The sequence below is a fragment of the Manis javanica genome, chromosome X, assembly GCF_040802235.1.
Source record: "Manis javanica isolate MJ-LG chromosome X, MJ_LKY, whole genome shotgun sequence".
NCBI classification, from domain to species: domain Eukaryota; kingdom Metazoa; phylum Chordata; class Mammalia; order Pholidota; family Manidae; genus Manis; species Manis javanica.
The window spans coordinates 9,027,606-9,042,569 of record NC_133174.1 but is presented as its reverse complement, the minus strand read 5'-3'; the positions used below and the strand labels follow the sequence as shown (position 1 = coordinate 9,042,569).

The following is a 14,964-nucleotide window of genomic DNA, read 5'->3' as shown; positions in this document are numbered from 1 at the left end:
GAAGGACAAAAATATAGTATCTGTTCCCATCTGTGCCTGGTCCCTTCGGGAAATGCACACACATATGGTTTGCCCATGTTAATTAAGTCCAAATATGGACTGGATTCAACTTGGAGAGCAACTGATAAATCTGTAGCTAAAACTTTCACAAATGCTTTCATATTTCCTGAATGAAAATGTTTTGAAGGTGTTGAATAGGAGAGGGCTAAATTGAACACCACCAAAAAAGAGCTCGAATTAACAGACTCAAATAACCAGTACTACTCACATTTTAGTTACATTTTAAGTTTCAAAGTCATTTCACATCTAGTATTTATACACCCAGACATTCATGAAGATAAAATGTTATTTGCCTCATATTAGTATAAGGAGAACTGACTCCTCCGTGGTCACTATGTGTTCAAGTTTATAGCTATTTAATGGCAACATTGAGGTGAAGAAAGGAATAAAGCACTGTATAGCAATTTTCTTAATGCTTTGTTTGGGGTTATTTTACTTTTGGCAAAAGAGAAAGAAAACAAGTACTTGTGAACTGCAAATAGGCCTTTAAAAAAAAGCAAAGTAACTTTGTATCTACTGGTAGCTCAGAGCAAAATGAGAGCAGATGGAAAGTGACTGGAGCCTGCATGTGCCACGTACGGAATAAAGAAATGTCCAGGTGTATGCATTAGGGAGAATGGGGAGAACTGTCTCCCCCTTTTCCTCTCTTTATCCCATGGCCAACCCAGGGTGATTATGGCATTCACTGAGCATTTAGTATGAATCTGCAACTGAGAAAAACTGTAGATGAAGCAAAAAAGGTTAAATGACTTCTTATGGTCACTTAGTAATACTGGATTTGAATCCAAGTCTTCTGAAACCTCAGAACTGACATCTGCCCCACCCCGATAGCATTCTGTCTTTACTCCCATTGCTCACTTACTGCTTTCTAGCCTTCATCTAACTGCTCACCATTAGCAACATATTCCTACTAAAGTGAAACATTCAATAAAACATCTGTTTTACTGTCTTTTGAAAACAATGATGAATCTGATATGGGATGGCCTTTCTCTGAGTGTGTGTCATGTGTGGGACTTCACATAATCATATATGTTCTTAATTGTCTTTTGATGACTGTCCAATGAGGAATGTGTGTCCTCTTCAGTACAGATGTCGGCTGGTAATTTTAAATGCCACACGCAAGGATAGACTCGTTGGAGAGACTGCTGAGCATGAGGATATACAATTTTTCCCATTTTAAAATGCAGTGCCTTTCTTTTGGATTATGTGTTATGAGAAAGTGCTAAAGGAATTCATGTGTTTCATAAGAACCAGGGTGATATTATGTGTGTTTATTTTGGGGTTAATGCTATCCAGGGAGCCTTTGAAAGACAGCACTATGGGCCAGACAGAAGCCCACATCAACATAAGTTGAGCAGGCAAACCAGGACCTCTGAATTCCCTTTGGCTTCGTGCCACAAGAAAATGCAGGTCATGAATAATAGCAGACTAGCCCTTCAACTCCGCTCGCTCAAATCTACCATGTAATTTCCTTTAGCCTACATATCCAGTTAATAATTGTCCCAGCCAACCATCTTTGTATAATTGTCTAAAAGTATATAAACCCATAATTCATAAACAACATTGTTCTAAAATAATATCTCATGGATACTCCTGCTGATTAAGTCAGAGGGTACAAATTATCTAATTTGCGATTGGGAAATTTCTCAGTAGGGAATTCAGGATCGACTATTTGTCATGGTGTAAACTACATGTTGAATGCAAGGCTGCTTCTTATACTACAAGTAGTTCAGTCCTTCCTACCCCACCCCAAAATCGTGTTCCCTTTCTCAGGAGTTGGATATTCACTTTGAGAGGTAAAGGCTGCAAGATCTAAAAGCAGCTTGAGATAGGTACCTTAAGATTCATAATCTCCTCTTGTGGGCTCCCAAGCCCTAAGAGACACAAAGAACCCACTCTTATTTCCTCAACCAGAAGGAATTGTGTTCCAGGAAGGATATTATTTTGAGTTATAGACTTAGGATAGAGCTAGAAGGAGGCTCGGGGTTCATCTAATCTTCTGGTTCAACCTTATTTTGCAGATTAGGAAACAGGCTCAGAATGATGGTCTGATGGGGTTAGAGAGGCTGGGGTTAGGGAGCCTGGAGGGTACAGGAAATGATGGAAGGGAATGGGGAGCTTCTAGTGCCCCAAGCTACCTTATTGGTATTCTGTTCGTTGCACCATCAGCTTCAGAGCAAACTCTGAGGAATGCTAATACAGTGGAAAGCTACCTCCAGAAGGAGGAAAACCTACTGGTTGCTATTGCAAGTGTAATCAGGTGAAGACTCAAGGACAAGGGTTCATGCCAGCTGCCAGGTATTTCATTCTGCAATCCCCTCTTTTCCTTCAGACAAGGGTAAGATCCATACTCTGTTGTGTTTGAGCCAATTAATGCCTTCTGAGTGTATGTGTATTTCTGAGCCCAATCAGGAGCTCAACAGACCTTTCCAGCATTTAAAGACAGTCTGTCACATAACAGAACACACTTTTTAGACTTCAATGCTTCTACCTTCATCAGTGCCTTTTAGGGGGACCACTCTCCAAAATTACCCCCTCTGCACCACTTAGCTCCTGCTGAATCCACCAGCTTATGTGCATGCCAGTACCTTCCACCCTCCCACTCTTGCTTGCCTCTAGGAAGAGGGCAATTGTTGTTTCCACGGCATTTCCCAGCACTTCTCTGAAGCCTCATTGCTTAATTCTGATGTGGGCGCTTATGTTACAGTCATTAATTACTACATTAAATCAAGTCACAAAACTAATGAAGATTTGGACACTGAGTCGGAAAATGAGAATGTAATTTTGCCTTGATTATAGGATATGAAGGTAAACATGGTCCAAATATACACAGAGAGAAGAAATCACCAATTTTCATAGCTGCCTTCTAACAAAAAATATGGTCTTATGTGTCTCATCAAAATTGAGAGTGAGATAAAGTATCACCACTGGTAACATTTAGGCAGATCTTGGTTCACTGTGTATTTGATTTTCATCTCTGACATCTAAACACAGAATATTCTTTTTTCTTATGCCATAAAAATCATTCTGTAACTAAATTTAGAGTCTTTTGAAGTTGTTGCATCAGGCCATAGGATGAGTCAAGAATGGTATGCTATGTGAGAAAAGCTGGCCTTTTATGTGTGTGGGTAGAGTTGGTCATTAGTAGACAGGATCTTTTGGGGAGCACCGTTGGATGTCTGTCTAGAAATCTACACTCCAACTACTCTCAGTGGTGTCATCTATCATCAGAGGGAGGAGGCATGTCAATCCCCAAGAGTTCTCTGTTACAACCCAAGTTCTACTGGGAAGGTGGAACACCAAATCGTCAACTGAGTTGGAATTATGAATTGAATCAAAAGGGGTTAACAAGCAAATCACCTCCAATGTCAGATAAAGCTTGATAATGAGGGGAGAAGATACCTTCATGATAAGGGGTACTGTTATGGAGGAACAATCTTGTAATTATATATGGTTTGGAGGACTCTGCAGTTGGAGTCCGGCTAGCATAAGGCTCCTGGGGAACCTTGTCAGTCAAATAAGAAGATACTGAAGGCAAACAATATTTCCCTAACCACCCTGCATCAGGCATACCTACTCTGGAGGCATGCAATAAACTGTGAAGCAAAATTGTTAACAGTTGGAGGGTCATAGCTTCCTTAAGAAAGGTAAGGACCTTTTCCTCTAAAAACCAAGCAAAAAAGGGCTTAAATTCCCTAATACACAAAATACGCATATACTTGAGGGAGAGTCAAGGACCACCACCACCCCAGCCCCCAGAAATTTTCACCCTAGTGCTTAGGTTAAGCACCTCTGCTCTATAGGGCCAGACTCAATAAGTGAGTCAGTTCCATCCTTAATGTCTGGCGTTTGTAGGCATCTATCTTAGTTTACTCTCTGTCTTAGAGGCTAGAACAGAAAACACACTCATTAAATTACAGGAACATACCAAGGGCCCTAGTGTATATGGCCATGCCACTTGTGATTATCCATCCATATAACATTTATTGTATTCTACTAATGCTTTTAACCAAATCTTCTCTTTTTCAAAGCTAAGGAAATTGAGGTTCAAAGGGTTCATGTATTTCCCTAGGTTGCACAGCTAGTTCTGAGGCTAGAGACTTAAGCTCAGGGATGTTTGACTCCAAAATCTATGTCTAGCAGAGTGTCAGAAGTAACCAGGATAACATTTAGCATCATAAGGCTCAGAGCAGGGGCCCCAAACTAGACAGCAAACTGAAAACTGTGAGATGAAGAACATCCTGGTGCTGAAGAGGAACACACTGTAAAATCAAATCAGCAACGCAGTGTCAGTGACCAAGCATGTCTTCACTAATTCTGGTGGGACAAAAATGTATGAAGGCAAAAATAGTGAATCCTTCCAAAAATGGTAGCCATTTTTAAAAATCACAACAAATGCAGGGAAACAATGACAGAGTTAAGTTGTTGCAAAATGTGATTTAAGTTATATAAAAATTTCTGCACAATGTGAGAGTAACTCATTATTATAGGATCCAAAGAAAGAATGTAAAATATTCTCTAAAGGTCTTTAAAAATAGAATGAGTTCCTACCAGGTTGTCTGAAGGTAGGGAGTTGACTTAATGATTTTAATGGATTTTTTCAACCTTTGATCCCTGGGATAGTAAAGTTTTTCAGAAAGTAGATATGCTCTTTAAGCTGCATAGGCTAAATAAAACTATCAAATAGATCTTCCTATTTGAAAGTCAATTGTTGTGCCTTGAATTTAAAGTCTATTCAGACATTTGCAAAATTTGAGGATACTTGATGTTCTCATTAAATCTTACCTTCTTCCTCTAATAGTCCTTTGAAAAATAAGTCCCACTAGCGGTTACCAAAGGGAAGGGGGTGGTGAGAGTGGGTGGGGAGGGAGGGAGAAGGGGATTAAGGGTTATTATGATTAGCACACATAATGTAGGGGGGTCATGGGGAAGGCAGTATAGCACAGAGAAGACAAGTAGTGACTCTATAGCATCTTACTATGCTGATGGACAGTGACTGCAATGGAGTGTGTGTGGGGGGGAACTTGATAATATGGGTGAATGTTGAAACCACAATGTTGCTCATGTGCAACCTTCATAAGATTGTATATCAATGATACCTTAATTAAAAAATACATTTATTCTAAAAAAATAAGTCCCAAAAAGTTTGGTTCCAAAATGATACATCTTTGGAAATGTGTTTGTTTGGGTCTTTGGACTTGAATTGGAGTAAATGAAGAATTAATGTCAGGTGGAAGCTGATAGCACTGAAATACAAGTCAAGAGCTTTGATTATTATCCTAGCTTTTCTATTTATGGGTTTCAGTATTTTACCTATCCTAACTTCTGAAAGGAGTCACTTTCCCATTGATAAAACAGGGGTGTTGGGTTGTTTTTCAAAATAATACCAAAAGATCCTATGCTTCTATAAAAGAATTATGGCAGAAAATTCTCAGAAGTAATGGAAAGTATAGAAAGAAAACAAATATTAGCAAAGACATTGTGGAAGCTTGAGACAAGCTGCTTCTCTCTAAAAATGGTCACCTTTTCCTTTTTCTTTCATATTGCACACCACATGCCATGATGCTCTGACTTCTACTGTGATTCATTATATTCAAGTCAACAAATATTGTTTGAGCAATGATATGTATGCTACTCAAGGCTCACCTCACTATTCTGCTACAGAGTCAGGCCTTTTTAAGGAACATGAATTAGAGCTTGACTGTTTCTAAAGAGAGAGTAGAAAGCAAGACGTGTGTCCTCATTTATACTTTGATCGGGGATGATCAATACTTAATGGGGTAGGTCAATAAAAAACTTAAAAAGAAAACAGTAAAATCAAACACATTGTGAATATTAAAGTGAATATTAAAGAAGAAATTAGAAAACAAATACAAGGTAGATTTGGCACTTTTTCATCCACAAAGACTGTGGCCTGTATTATTGACAGAAATTTTCTAATGCTAAACTAAGATGTTTGGTTCCTATTTAAAAGATTTGTTTGAATTTCACAAAAGTACCTCAAGTGTTTGAATCTGCAGGACACTTATGGAGTCCTGGTCTACTGTCTTTTTTTTTAATCCCTACCTTTTGGGAAACAGATATATAATATCTTGGAAAGTGTGAGCTTGCTTGTTATGAAGTCAATGGACTGCATGGTTCTCTTTGCATTTTGTTTGGCTACCAATGCCTTGGGCTTGGTTTCCATGCAGAGTTCATTCTACCTCTGCTCCTACAAAGCTAAGAAAGCAGGGGATTGAATTGTTCCTGAATGAAATGCTATTATTCATTTGCTTTAGTTTTCAGGAAAATGAGCTTTAAAACATCCCCACAGAACATTATTTTTTAATGTGGAATGATGTTTAAGTAATTATTTAAATGTGTAGGGTGAAGGCCATTCATGAGTTTATCTTTGGTCCCACCATTGTGCCCCTTCCTTGTGTCTCTCTCAGCCCTCTGTCCTAGCTTAGTTCTTCGCAGGCAGCCAACATGCTCAGTCTCACTATTCTTCTCAGACATCAAGCCTACATCAGAAAGAAAATCTCCTATCAGCTTTTTACAGCTTAGTATGAATTTAGGCCAGTGGGTTCTCTCTCCCAGCTGTATTTGCATTGTAAACCTGAGAATAGAGGGAAAGTCCTTCCTAATGGAACATCAGCAGGGGCTTTCCAGCATCTTTAAGACACCAGAAACTGTACACTGCTTGGCCTTAAACTTGAGTTGGACCTGCAGCTGGGCAAATATTAACACTAATTACTCCTTGCCCTCTAGTTAAATTGAATTCAGTGACTCAAGGAAACAGTGTGGGTGTCAACTCCCAAATTCTAACACTGTTCGAATCACACAATTCATTTGCAAAGTTAGAGCCACTTTTCTTTTCCTTGTTCACTATTTTTTTCCTATTACTTAATTTATCTTATGTCTGCCTGCCTTGTTAGACTGGAGCCCTTCCAGGGCAGGTTGTACATCTTACTCAGCTCTGGCTCTTTGAAAAGCCTTCCAGGCAAATACTTAGACTCCTGCAGTTCAAATCTGCCAAAAGCTGTTTCTCATACACCAAGGATCTTTCCTCTGATTTCACAGAATAGCCACAATGAAGGAAAAGCATAAACCTGAACAAACTCCACTCTATCCAAATACAGCTTGTAATATGCTACACTGGGAACCAGAGATAGATCAAGGTTTCCTCTAGATCTAGGTCTTGGGAACATTATATTCTTCATGGTTCTAGATAGGAAAGGCCTTCATAGAACAGAAGAAAAAAATGTTTTATTTTAGCAGTACATGATGCCAGGTATTTACTACAGCAAGTGCCACCCAAGGCCTGGAGGGTTAACAGGAGCAGCTGATACCCTGTGCCCCTTTCTATAACTTTCTGTCCCAGTACATACTCTACATATGTCTCGTGTCATCAAGTCACATCAACTTAGGTTGTGCCCAGTAGTGTACCTTACACCAAATGCATCACCATGTGGAATATTCTGTTTCCTTAAAATATTTTATAAAAATAAATGTAAAGTTCCTTTAAAAGAAGTGAGGGAAGTTTGCTGGCTCTTTGTGCAAGCAGGGACTGCCACTTTTCATGAATGAGCAGCCTCTTTCATTCCACAAGACGTTGGGGCTCTCAGCCATCAGCAAGCTGTGGAATTACTAGGTTAAGTAAGAATGGAATATATAGTACAAACCTAAATGATAAATAGAGTTGTAAAATGAGGTTTTGGTGGTGGTGAGTCTACAAACTTGTGAAAATTACATGCAAAGGCATTAACTGTCCCTCCCTCCCCTTTTTTTGGTAATAAGATTGGAGAGAAAGAGGGCATTCTAGCCTTAAAATGTCGATATTTATTCAACGTATCACTTATCGCTAATATACAATACACCATCTTGGCCGTTTGATAAGGGTTACAAGCGATATAAAATCCAAATATCTTGGCGTTAAAGAGCTTAGTATTTAGAAAGAATACTAAGTAGTTAGCTTTAAAGTACAGACAGCCATCATTACTCTGTGTTAGGTACTTTGGCAAGTATTTTTAATATACTCTACATCAAAGTTTGGCAAACTATGGCCAAACGGCCAAATCTAGTCCACCACCTGTTTTTGTAAATAAAAATGTTTTATTGAAATACAGCCACACCCAATTGTTTGAGTATGTCTATGGCTGCTTTTATGCTGCAGTGGCAGAACTGGGTAGTTGCAACAGAGTAAGACAGTCTGGCCTGAAAAGCTAAAATACTTATTATCTGGCCCTTTCAGAAAATATTTGCTGACCTCTGTTCTATATTATTCATTCTCACAAGAAGACTCAGAGATAAATATGGTGTTTTGCCTTTACCATTACGGTAACTTAAGGTTAAAGGTTATGTAACTTAGTAAGTTGTAAAGTTTGCATTTGATTCTAGGTTTGTCTGATTCTAAGAATTCATGTTCTTGTGCTAAATTCATGTACAGAAATGGCCTAATTATGAGGTAAGAAGACAGAGAGCCTTACAGATTCACAGAGAAACTATGTACCAGAGTTCAGAAAAGAGAGAGATCATTTTTAGTTTGGAGTAATGAAGATTCTGGAGAAGATCATATTTGAATATAAAAGCAAACATGGATCTTAGGAGTTTTATTTCTCAAGCTCAAGCCCAAGAAAAGTTAAGAGATCAAGGTCACATGTTTAGCTAGAAGCAGCTGAGATTAGAACCAGCTTTCCACTCACCCAGCCCAAAGTATTCTGTCTATGACCATGCCAAGCCACTGAATGGGTTTATGTGTGCGGTTAATTGTTATAGAATGGCAGAACTATTTGAAATGATAATTTGTACATTATATGCAATGATTAATTGAACTAAAGGGCCTGTACTTCCATTATTGAAGCAATCAAAAACACTTTTTTTGTGCATGTATGTACAAGATACCGCCGCACACACACCATCCTACCACACATATTTCTGTTGAATCATACTTCTGAATCATACTTCTGAGACCACGGGAACCTCTGTCACTCTTCCTAATTTAAGATTCAAATGATAAACAAGAGCCCACGAAATTCAAATATTCATATGCATCTGGACCTGCAGAATCAGGCAGCTCTAGGCCAAGAGAAAAATAGAGAAGTGAACAGGTGCAGCCAAAGGAAGCTTACCTGATACTGTAGAGCACTTTGCCATTTTTCGAAATCCGAAGCAGTTTGTTGTCAGTGGTGACATCATGGAAGTTGGCACCCTTCTCATTGGCAAAGAACAAATCTGGTTTCCAAATGGAGTCCAGCATCGATGGGTCCAAGTCCAGAGAATCATCGGGGTATTCACTATATGCCAGCCGTGAATCATTCCACTGTTGTCTCAGAAAAATGTTCACTCGGTAGTCCTACAGAAATGCCAGGCACTGAGAGTTACTTATCGCCCACTCTGGCATAAGAGGTCCGCCTACATTTCCCCCTCCCTCATCTCCCTGATTTGGTGCAGTGCTGATGTCTGAGTAAACCAGGTTGTGTATATCTTGGCCAAAAGAAACCACTCTGTTCTATTAAGAGAGGGAACAGAGGGGGGAAAGAAAGAAGACTCCACCAAACCAGAACACTAATGGAATAGGCTGGCTTGGTTGATTTTTTTTTTATGTTTAAAGTGCTCATTCTAGGAGGAAATAATTCTAACTCAAGCTGATTTTTCCTATAGGAAAAGGTAACACTGAGTATAGAAGTCAGTCTGTGATGGCAGATTGTCAGGTAAAACAGATTCATTTTCCAAACCAGAAATGGCATCACCTCTTTTTCATTTGGCTCAGGTGCTCTGGGCAGAAGGAAGCCCACTCCGTAATTTTGGAAGTGGAAATCTTATTATAAAACTCTGACATGATGGGGCAATATTTTTTAAATTCACCAACATAAATATTAAGATTCTTCATGCTGACAAGATAATTCCCTCACAGCTACTTACTTTCAAAATTCTTAAATATTTTATAATTTCTCTGACTGGGTTGTCAATCTATAGTAGTTGCCGTGATGTTTCATCAAAACAGAGATCTTTTTCATGTCTTCCTAATCTGAGCATCTTCTAACAAAGATGTTCCTCCCCGTGGGAGACTCACGTACACTGGTCATTCCCCCATGGTCTGGGAATCTTCTGTGCTAAGGAATCAGCTTGGGGCAGTGACTGCTTTTCTGGGGATTTCTACTCAAAGGTCTTTAGGCTCATGGAAACTGTTGCTTTGCTTGATAGAACAGACTCCAATAGTATTTCCTGTCAAGTGGAACTATGTCTCAGAGCTAATCGTCTACTCTTGCCACTTGTGGTCATTTACAGTGATGCACACTCATTCCTTTTTACTCTCCTCTTCTGTTCTCACCATTTACTCCATGTCCACATTTTTGGCATCTGGATTTTTTATCACTGTTAACTCTAATGGTGACCGATTTGTCGTGATTTGCCTGAGAACCTACCGGTTTTAGCCCCAAAGTCTCACACTGAGGGAACTCGCTCAGTCCCAGGCAAAAATGGGATAAAAGAAAAAAAGCTAAGTTTATAAAGTTCAGGGTTTATGGAAAAGAACTTCAATACAGTTCCTTCTACCTGTTACTAAACTATCCAAATTCCTATGACTTTTTAAAAAAAATGCAGCAATCCTGATAATCAGGCTGATAGAGTATTTTAGAAGTAGCAGTTCTTGTAAAGAGTGCCCAATGTAGGCCTAAAGAATGCTAACAATCAAAGAATTACTAACTTCTGAAAATCAGTCATCAGTTTGGAAAGGCTGAAATATGAAGAAAAATAGCCTTAAGTTTCTCCATTGTACAACAGAAGGACTTTCTGACTTGGAAAATTTCATCAGCTGACTTTTTCTGGGGATTATACCCCATGGGAGTGAACCAAGGGAATGGCAGAACCTCAAAGTCCTCTCCATCGTATATTTTGAAATTGTCTAAGAGGCCAGAGGGTTGTAACTGGAAGATTACCAGCTCCATGTTTTATCGGCAACAGGAGTTACTGAAGTCTTTGGAGTTTTGTGTGAGTAAAGAGTGGGAGTGTATGATTTGTGGAATATCAAAAAAGGGGCTATTGAAAATATAGTAATCAAATTTGCATATAAGTATGCACTAGATACACCAACTGTGAGATTGTCTTAAGGTTTCCTGAGGTGGGGGGCGGGATTCAATTTCTCCAGTGTTTGACATCCAGCCTTTTATTTCTCTTAGAGTGAGAATCAGTTATCCTTAAATTTTTTTGTGTGGGGGTCTATGAGCTTGTTTCAATAGGAAGTAGGAGAGAAAAGGGTCTCATTCCTTAGACAATTCTGGGGATAGAGAAACTCTAAATATGGGAAGTAATGACAGGTGGAAATAACAAGGGAGAATGGATTAAATATCTTAGGGCCATCGGGAGGCCAATGAGCAACCACCCCCCAACCCAGGAAATAATCACAGGATGGGAGAGGCCATAAGAAGCCAGGTAGAGAGTACTGGGCAGCAAAATGAACAGGAGAATATCCTTTCAATCCTCCTTTGAGCCAGGTAATGATTTAAAGATGCATATTGAAAGACTCCAGAGAACATTACCTCAGTAACATCCAACATGAAAACACTGATCTTTAAAAATATCTCAATATAAACTTTCACAGCTACTGTACATCTTTCTAAAAAGTCTTTCCCATGAGTATTCTTCTTCAGTGTTTCCTGGTTTTTCTATTTTAAATTTTATATAGAGAAAAATAATAAAACAGACTCTCTCAATATTAGAACTTTAAAAAGAGCACTGAACCTATCATATCACATTAGACCCATTAAATATCTAACAATGAAAATAAATTAGTCCTCTTTGTAAGCAAGGATAAGTAGAACACTTAGAGAAGATACATTTTATGCCACAATGACAGAATTCATATGAAATAAGACTGTTATTCGATCTTATGGAAGTGCTTGTTCTTTATAATGTATAGGAATTAAAATTTTTGATAATTTTTTTATGAGGATATACACTATTCTAAAATAAATAGCAACCCTTAAAACCTTTAAGAATAGAAAAGGATGCCCAAGGATCTAGAGAAGTAGATAGCCAAAGAAAAGGCTTTCTAGGCCTAGGCCTCCGTAATTCTTTCAGTTCACTATAAATTGCAATGTAGGGTAAAAACTCGACCCATGTGATTTCTCTATGCATCATCTCTGTTTATTTACAGATAGGTTTATTCTCTCATGATATTTCAAACCACAGGAGATAGTTATATTGTTCTATAGTCTTTCTTTGTCTTTATTTTTTGCTTCTAGGGTTAATGAAATATTAAAGGGGGAGTAAATATTAAGACACATGCTTAGATGTGGACTGAATTTTCTTTTACACTGCCTTCTCTCTCCAGAGACATTCTACTTGAAATAAGTGATACATTTCCTTGTATTAAAATTTGTTTTCTAATGATTGACTATCTAGGTATTGGATTAGGTAATGGAAACATTAGATAGATAGAGAGAGAGAGAGAGAGATAGATAGATAGATACATATGTGTGTACAAGTATGTGCACACATCTTTTATTTGTAAATTATATCTTTATTACACTCTCAATACAGGTAATACAAGTGCCTACATGCCACACTATTATATAATTTATCAAGTTTAGAATTTCAAAAATTTCACATTTTCTGATACCTTCTAGTACTATGCCCATGCCACAATGTTTTCTTAAATTGAATTATTTCGGTACTGTTATATTTAGTCTAGCATTTGTACATACAGATTGCCACTCTGTCTCATACATACTCCTGTTAAACCTTACTATTACTCTCTTATTATTCTTACGTGTATATATTTTTCAATCCAATTGTGTTATAAAGTTATCAAAGACGAGGATATGCTTTGCTGAGTCCTCCCAGTGCCTATGCGACACTTTGGTTTTAACCTCCAGCTACACTACAGTAAAGTTTTCATCATCTTGAGTCTGGGCTATCTTTGATATGAAGAGTCAGCCTTGAATTTGAAATTGGAAGGAGCAGTTGCTTTATGATGAATTCAGGCTTTAACATTGCATCATTAATTTAGAGACCAAGGTTACCTTACATCTCAGTTCAACAAAATGCCAAGCTTGTGGCAGAATCTTGGCTCCTTCTTAAGAAGTCAGAAATAAGAACTGTAGCTACTGACTAGTTCTGATTAGTTAGTGTCTCCTTAGGAATTGCTTCTGCAGCTATAGAATGAAAGGGAGCTCCAAGTGTCACTTCAGCCGTTACAGCACCGCGTGCGTTCGCACAAGGAGCGGTCTACCTCTTAGCGAGTTCTTCAGGAGCGTGACTTCAGATCGGAGATAAAACAACTCTTCACCCTGCAGCAGGAACCCACAGAGCATGGAGGGTTTCTCGTTTGGGGGAACTGGAATCACATTCTGGAGCTGCTCTCTGAGTGGATGCCCTTTGTGCACTTTCAGCTCTTGCTCCCCCTCCCCCTCCAATCTGTTAAATGGGGAGAGGTCAGGATCTGTGGCTGGAGCATGGGTAGTGGCCCGGTACCCAGAGGTCCAAATCACACTCTGTCCACCCACATCCTCCCAGGAAGTCATCTGGAAGCTTGGAGGAAACTATCTCTTCTCCGTTTTCTGATGGCTTAGCCTTGGGGACAGCTGCATGCAGATGGCATGCAGATACTCTTGACCTTTACTGGCAGTATTCCCAAATTATGCCTTTATATCGGGAAACAGGGGGTTTTAATATACTCCTCATCCTGTCAATCACTTGCCATCAGCAGCTAAAGACTGGGAGGAGAGAAGGAAGGAAATGGTAAACTGATCTCCCAAAAACAAAATACAACCTGTCGCATCAAATCCCTTACTAGTCTCTTAAGTTTTTTGGAACCACAAAATATTTGTTCCATGGGATACTCTTAACACAGGGTCAACCAGCAATGACCATCAACAGATCACTGTGACTCTAAATGAACAAAAGTGTGTATTTAGGAATAATGTATATCATCATGATCCATTAAAATATTCCTTAGAATAACACAAATGTGTTGTCTCTGAGTACACATTTTCAATACTAACATATCAAAGATGTGAGAGGTGGTATTGGGTCTGTAAGTGAGCCTATCCTGTATGGGCAGGGAGTTCCAACAAAAATTCAGTGCAATTTCATCAAATATAAGAGGGGCTGACTCCATAGCACCAAAAGAAAATCATATTGAGCTCTTAAAACATATTAGCATTGCCTCTTATTTAGAAACAAACATCCAAACGAAATCCTTCAGTGATGCTAGCAGGGTCATAGGATGAGAGTGGGACATGAAGGAAGAGGGGAAAATCAATGTATGTTTAGAAACTCAAAACTCTGAAGCATTCTTGGCAATATTCATTCTAGAAAATGTAGAGGAAGCAAAATATTATCAACCCCCCGAAAGCATTCATCAGTGTCCTCAACAACCACACACACTGCACATAAAAGCTAAGGGTCTGATGTTCTGACTCCAACTAAAGACAATTCAGGGAAGAATCTGGTTCTTTTCGACTTTTGTAACCATTTTTTGAGTCAAATTGTATGGAAGTGTGGGTAATTTGTGGATGATAGAATCTCAGGGGTTTGGCAAAGGAAGCTAGGACTGTGGGGCACTCTGTGGATGTGGGTGCATCTGGGGGACTGTTCCCAGGTTGGGCCTCAGGGATCCTGGAAGATGACCTTGTCAAGGAGGAGCTATTCTCAAGTTCTTAAGAGCAACTGAGTAACATTCATTTAAATATTGATGACTTACATCCTAGGTTGTCAACCTATGGCCTATGGGCCCTGTTTGGCCACAGCCTGTTTTTGTAAGTAAAGTTTTTTTGGAGTACAGCCACAGCCCATTTGCTTACTGTTATTAATGGCTGTGTTCATGCAAGGGCAGAATTGAATAGTTACGGTAGAGACTGTCTGGTTCTCAGAGTCTTAAGTATTTACTGTCTGGCCTTTTGCCAGTCTCTACCCCTCCAT

General features: G+C 39.0%; 1 protein-coding gene across 5 annotated transcripts in view; it reads right to left on the bottom strand.

Annotated features, from left to right (window-relative positions):
- Positions 1-14,964, bottom strand: part of GLRA2 (glycine receptor alpha 2) — a 161,805-nt gene that overhangs the window by 107,565 nt on the left and 39,276 nt on the right. For all 5 annotated transcript variants that reach the window (XM_037020430.2, XM_037020427.2, XM_037020429.2 and 2 more), the window contains one exon: positions 9,171-9,394. In XM_037020430.2, coding sequence (XP_036876325.1) covers positions 9,171-9,394 — 224 coding nt within the window. The remainder of the gene's footprint in view (positions 1-9,170; positions 9,395-14,964) is intronic.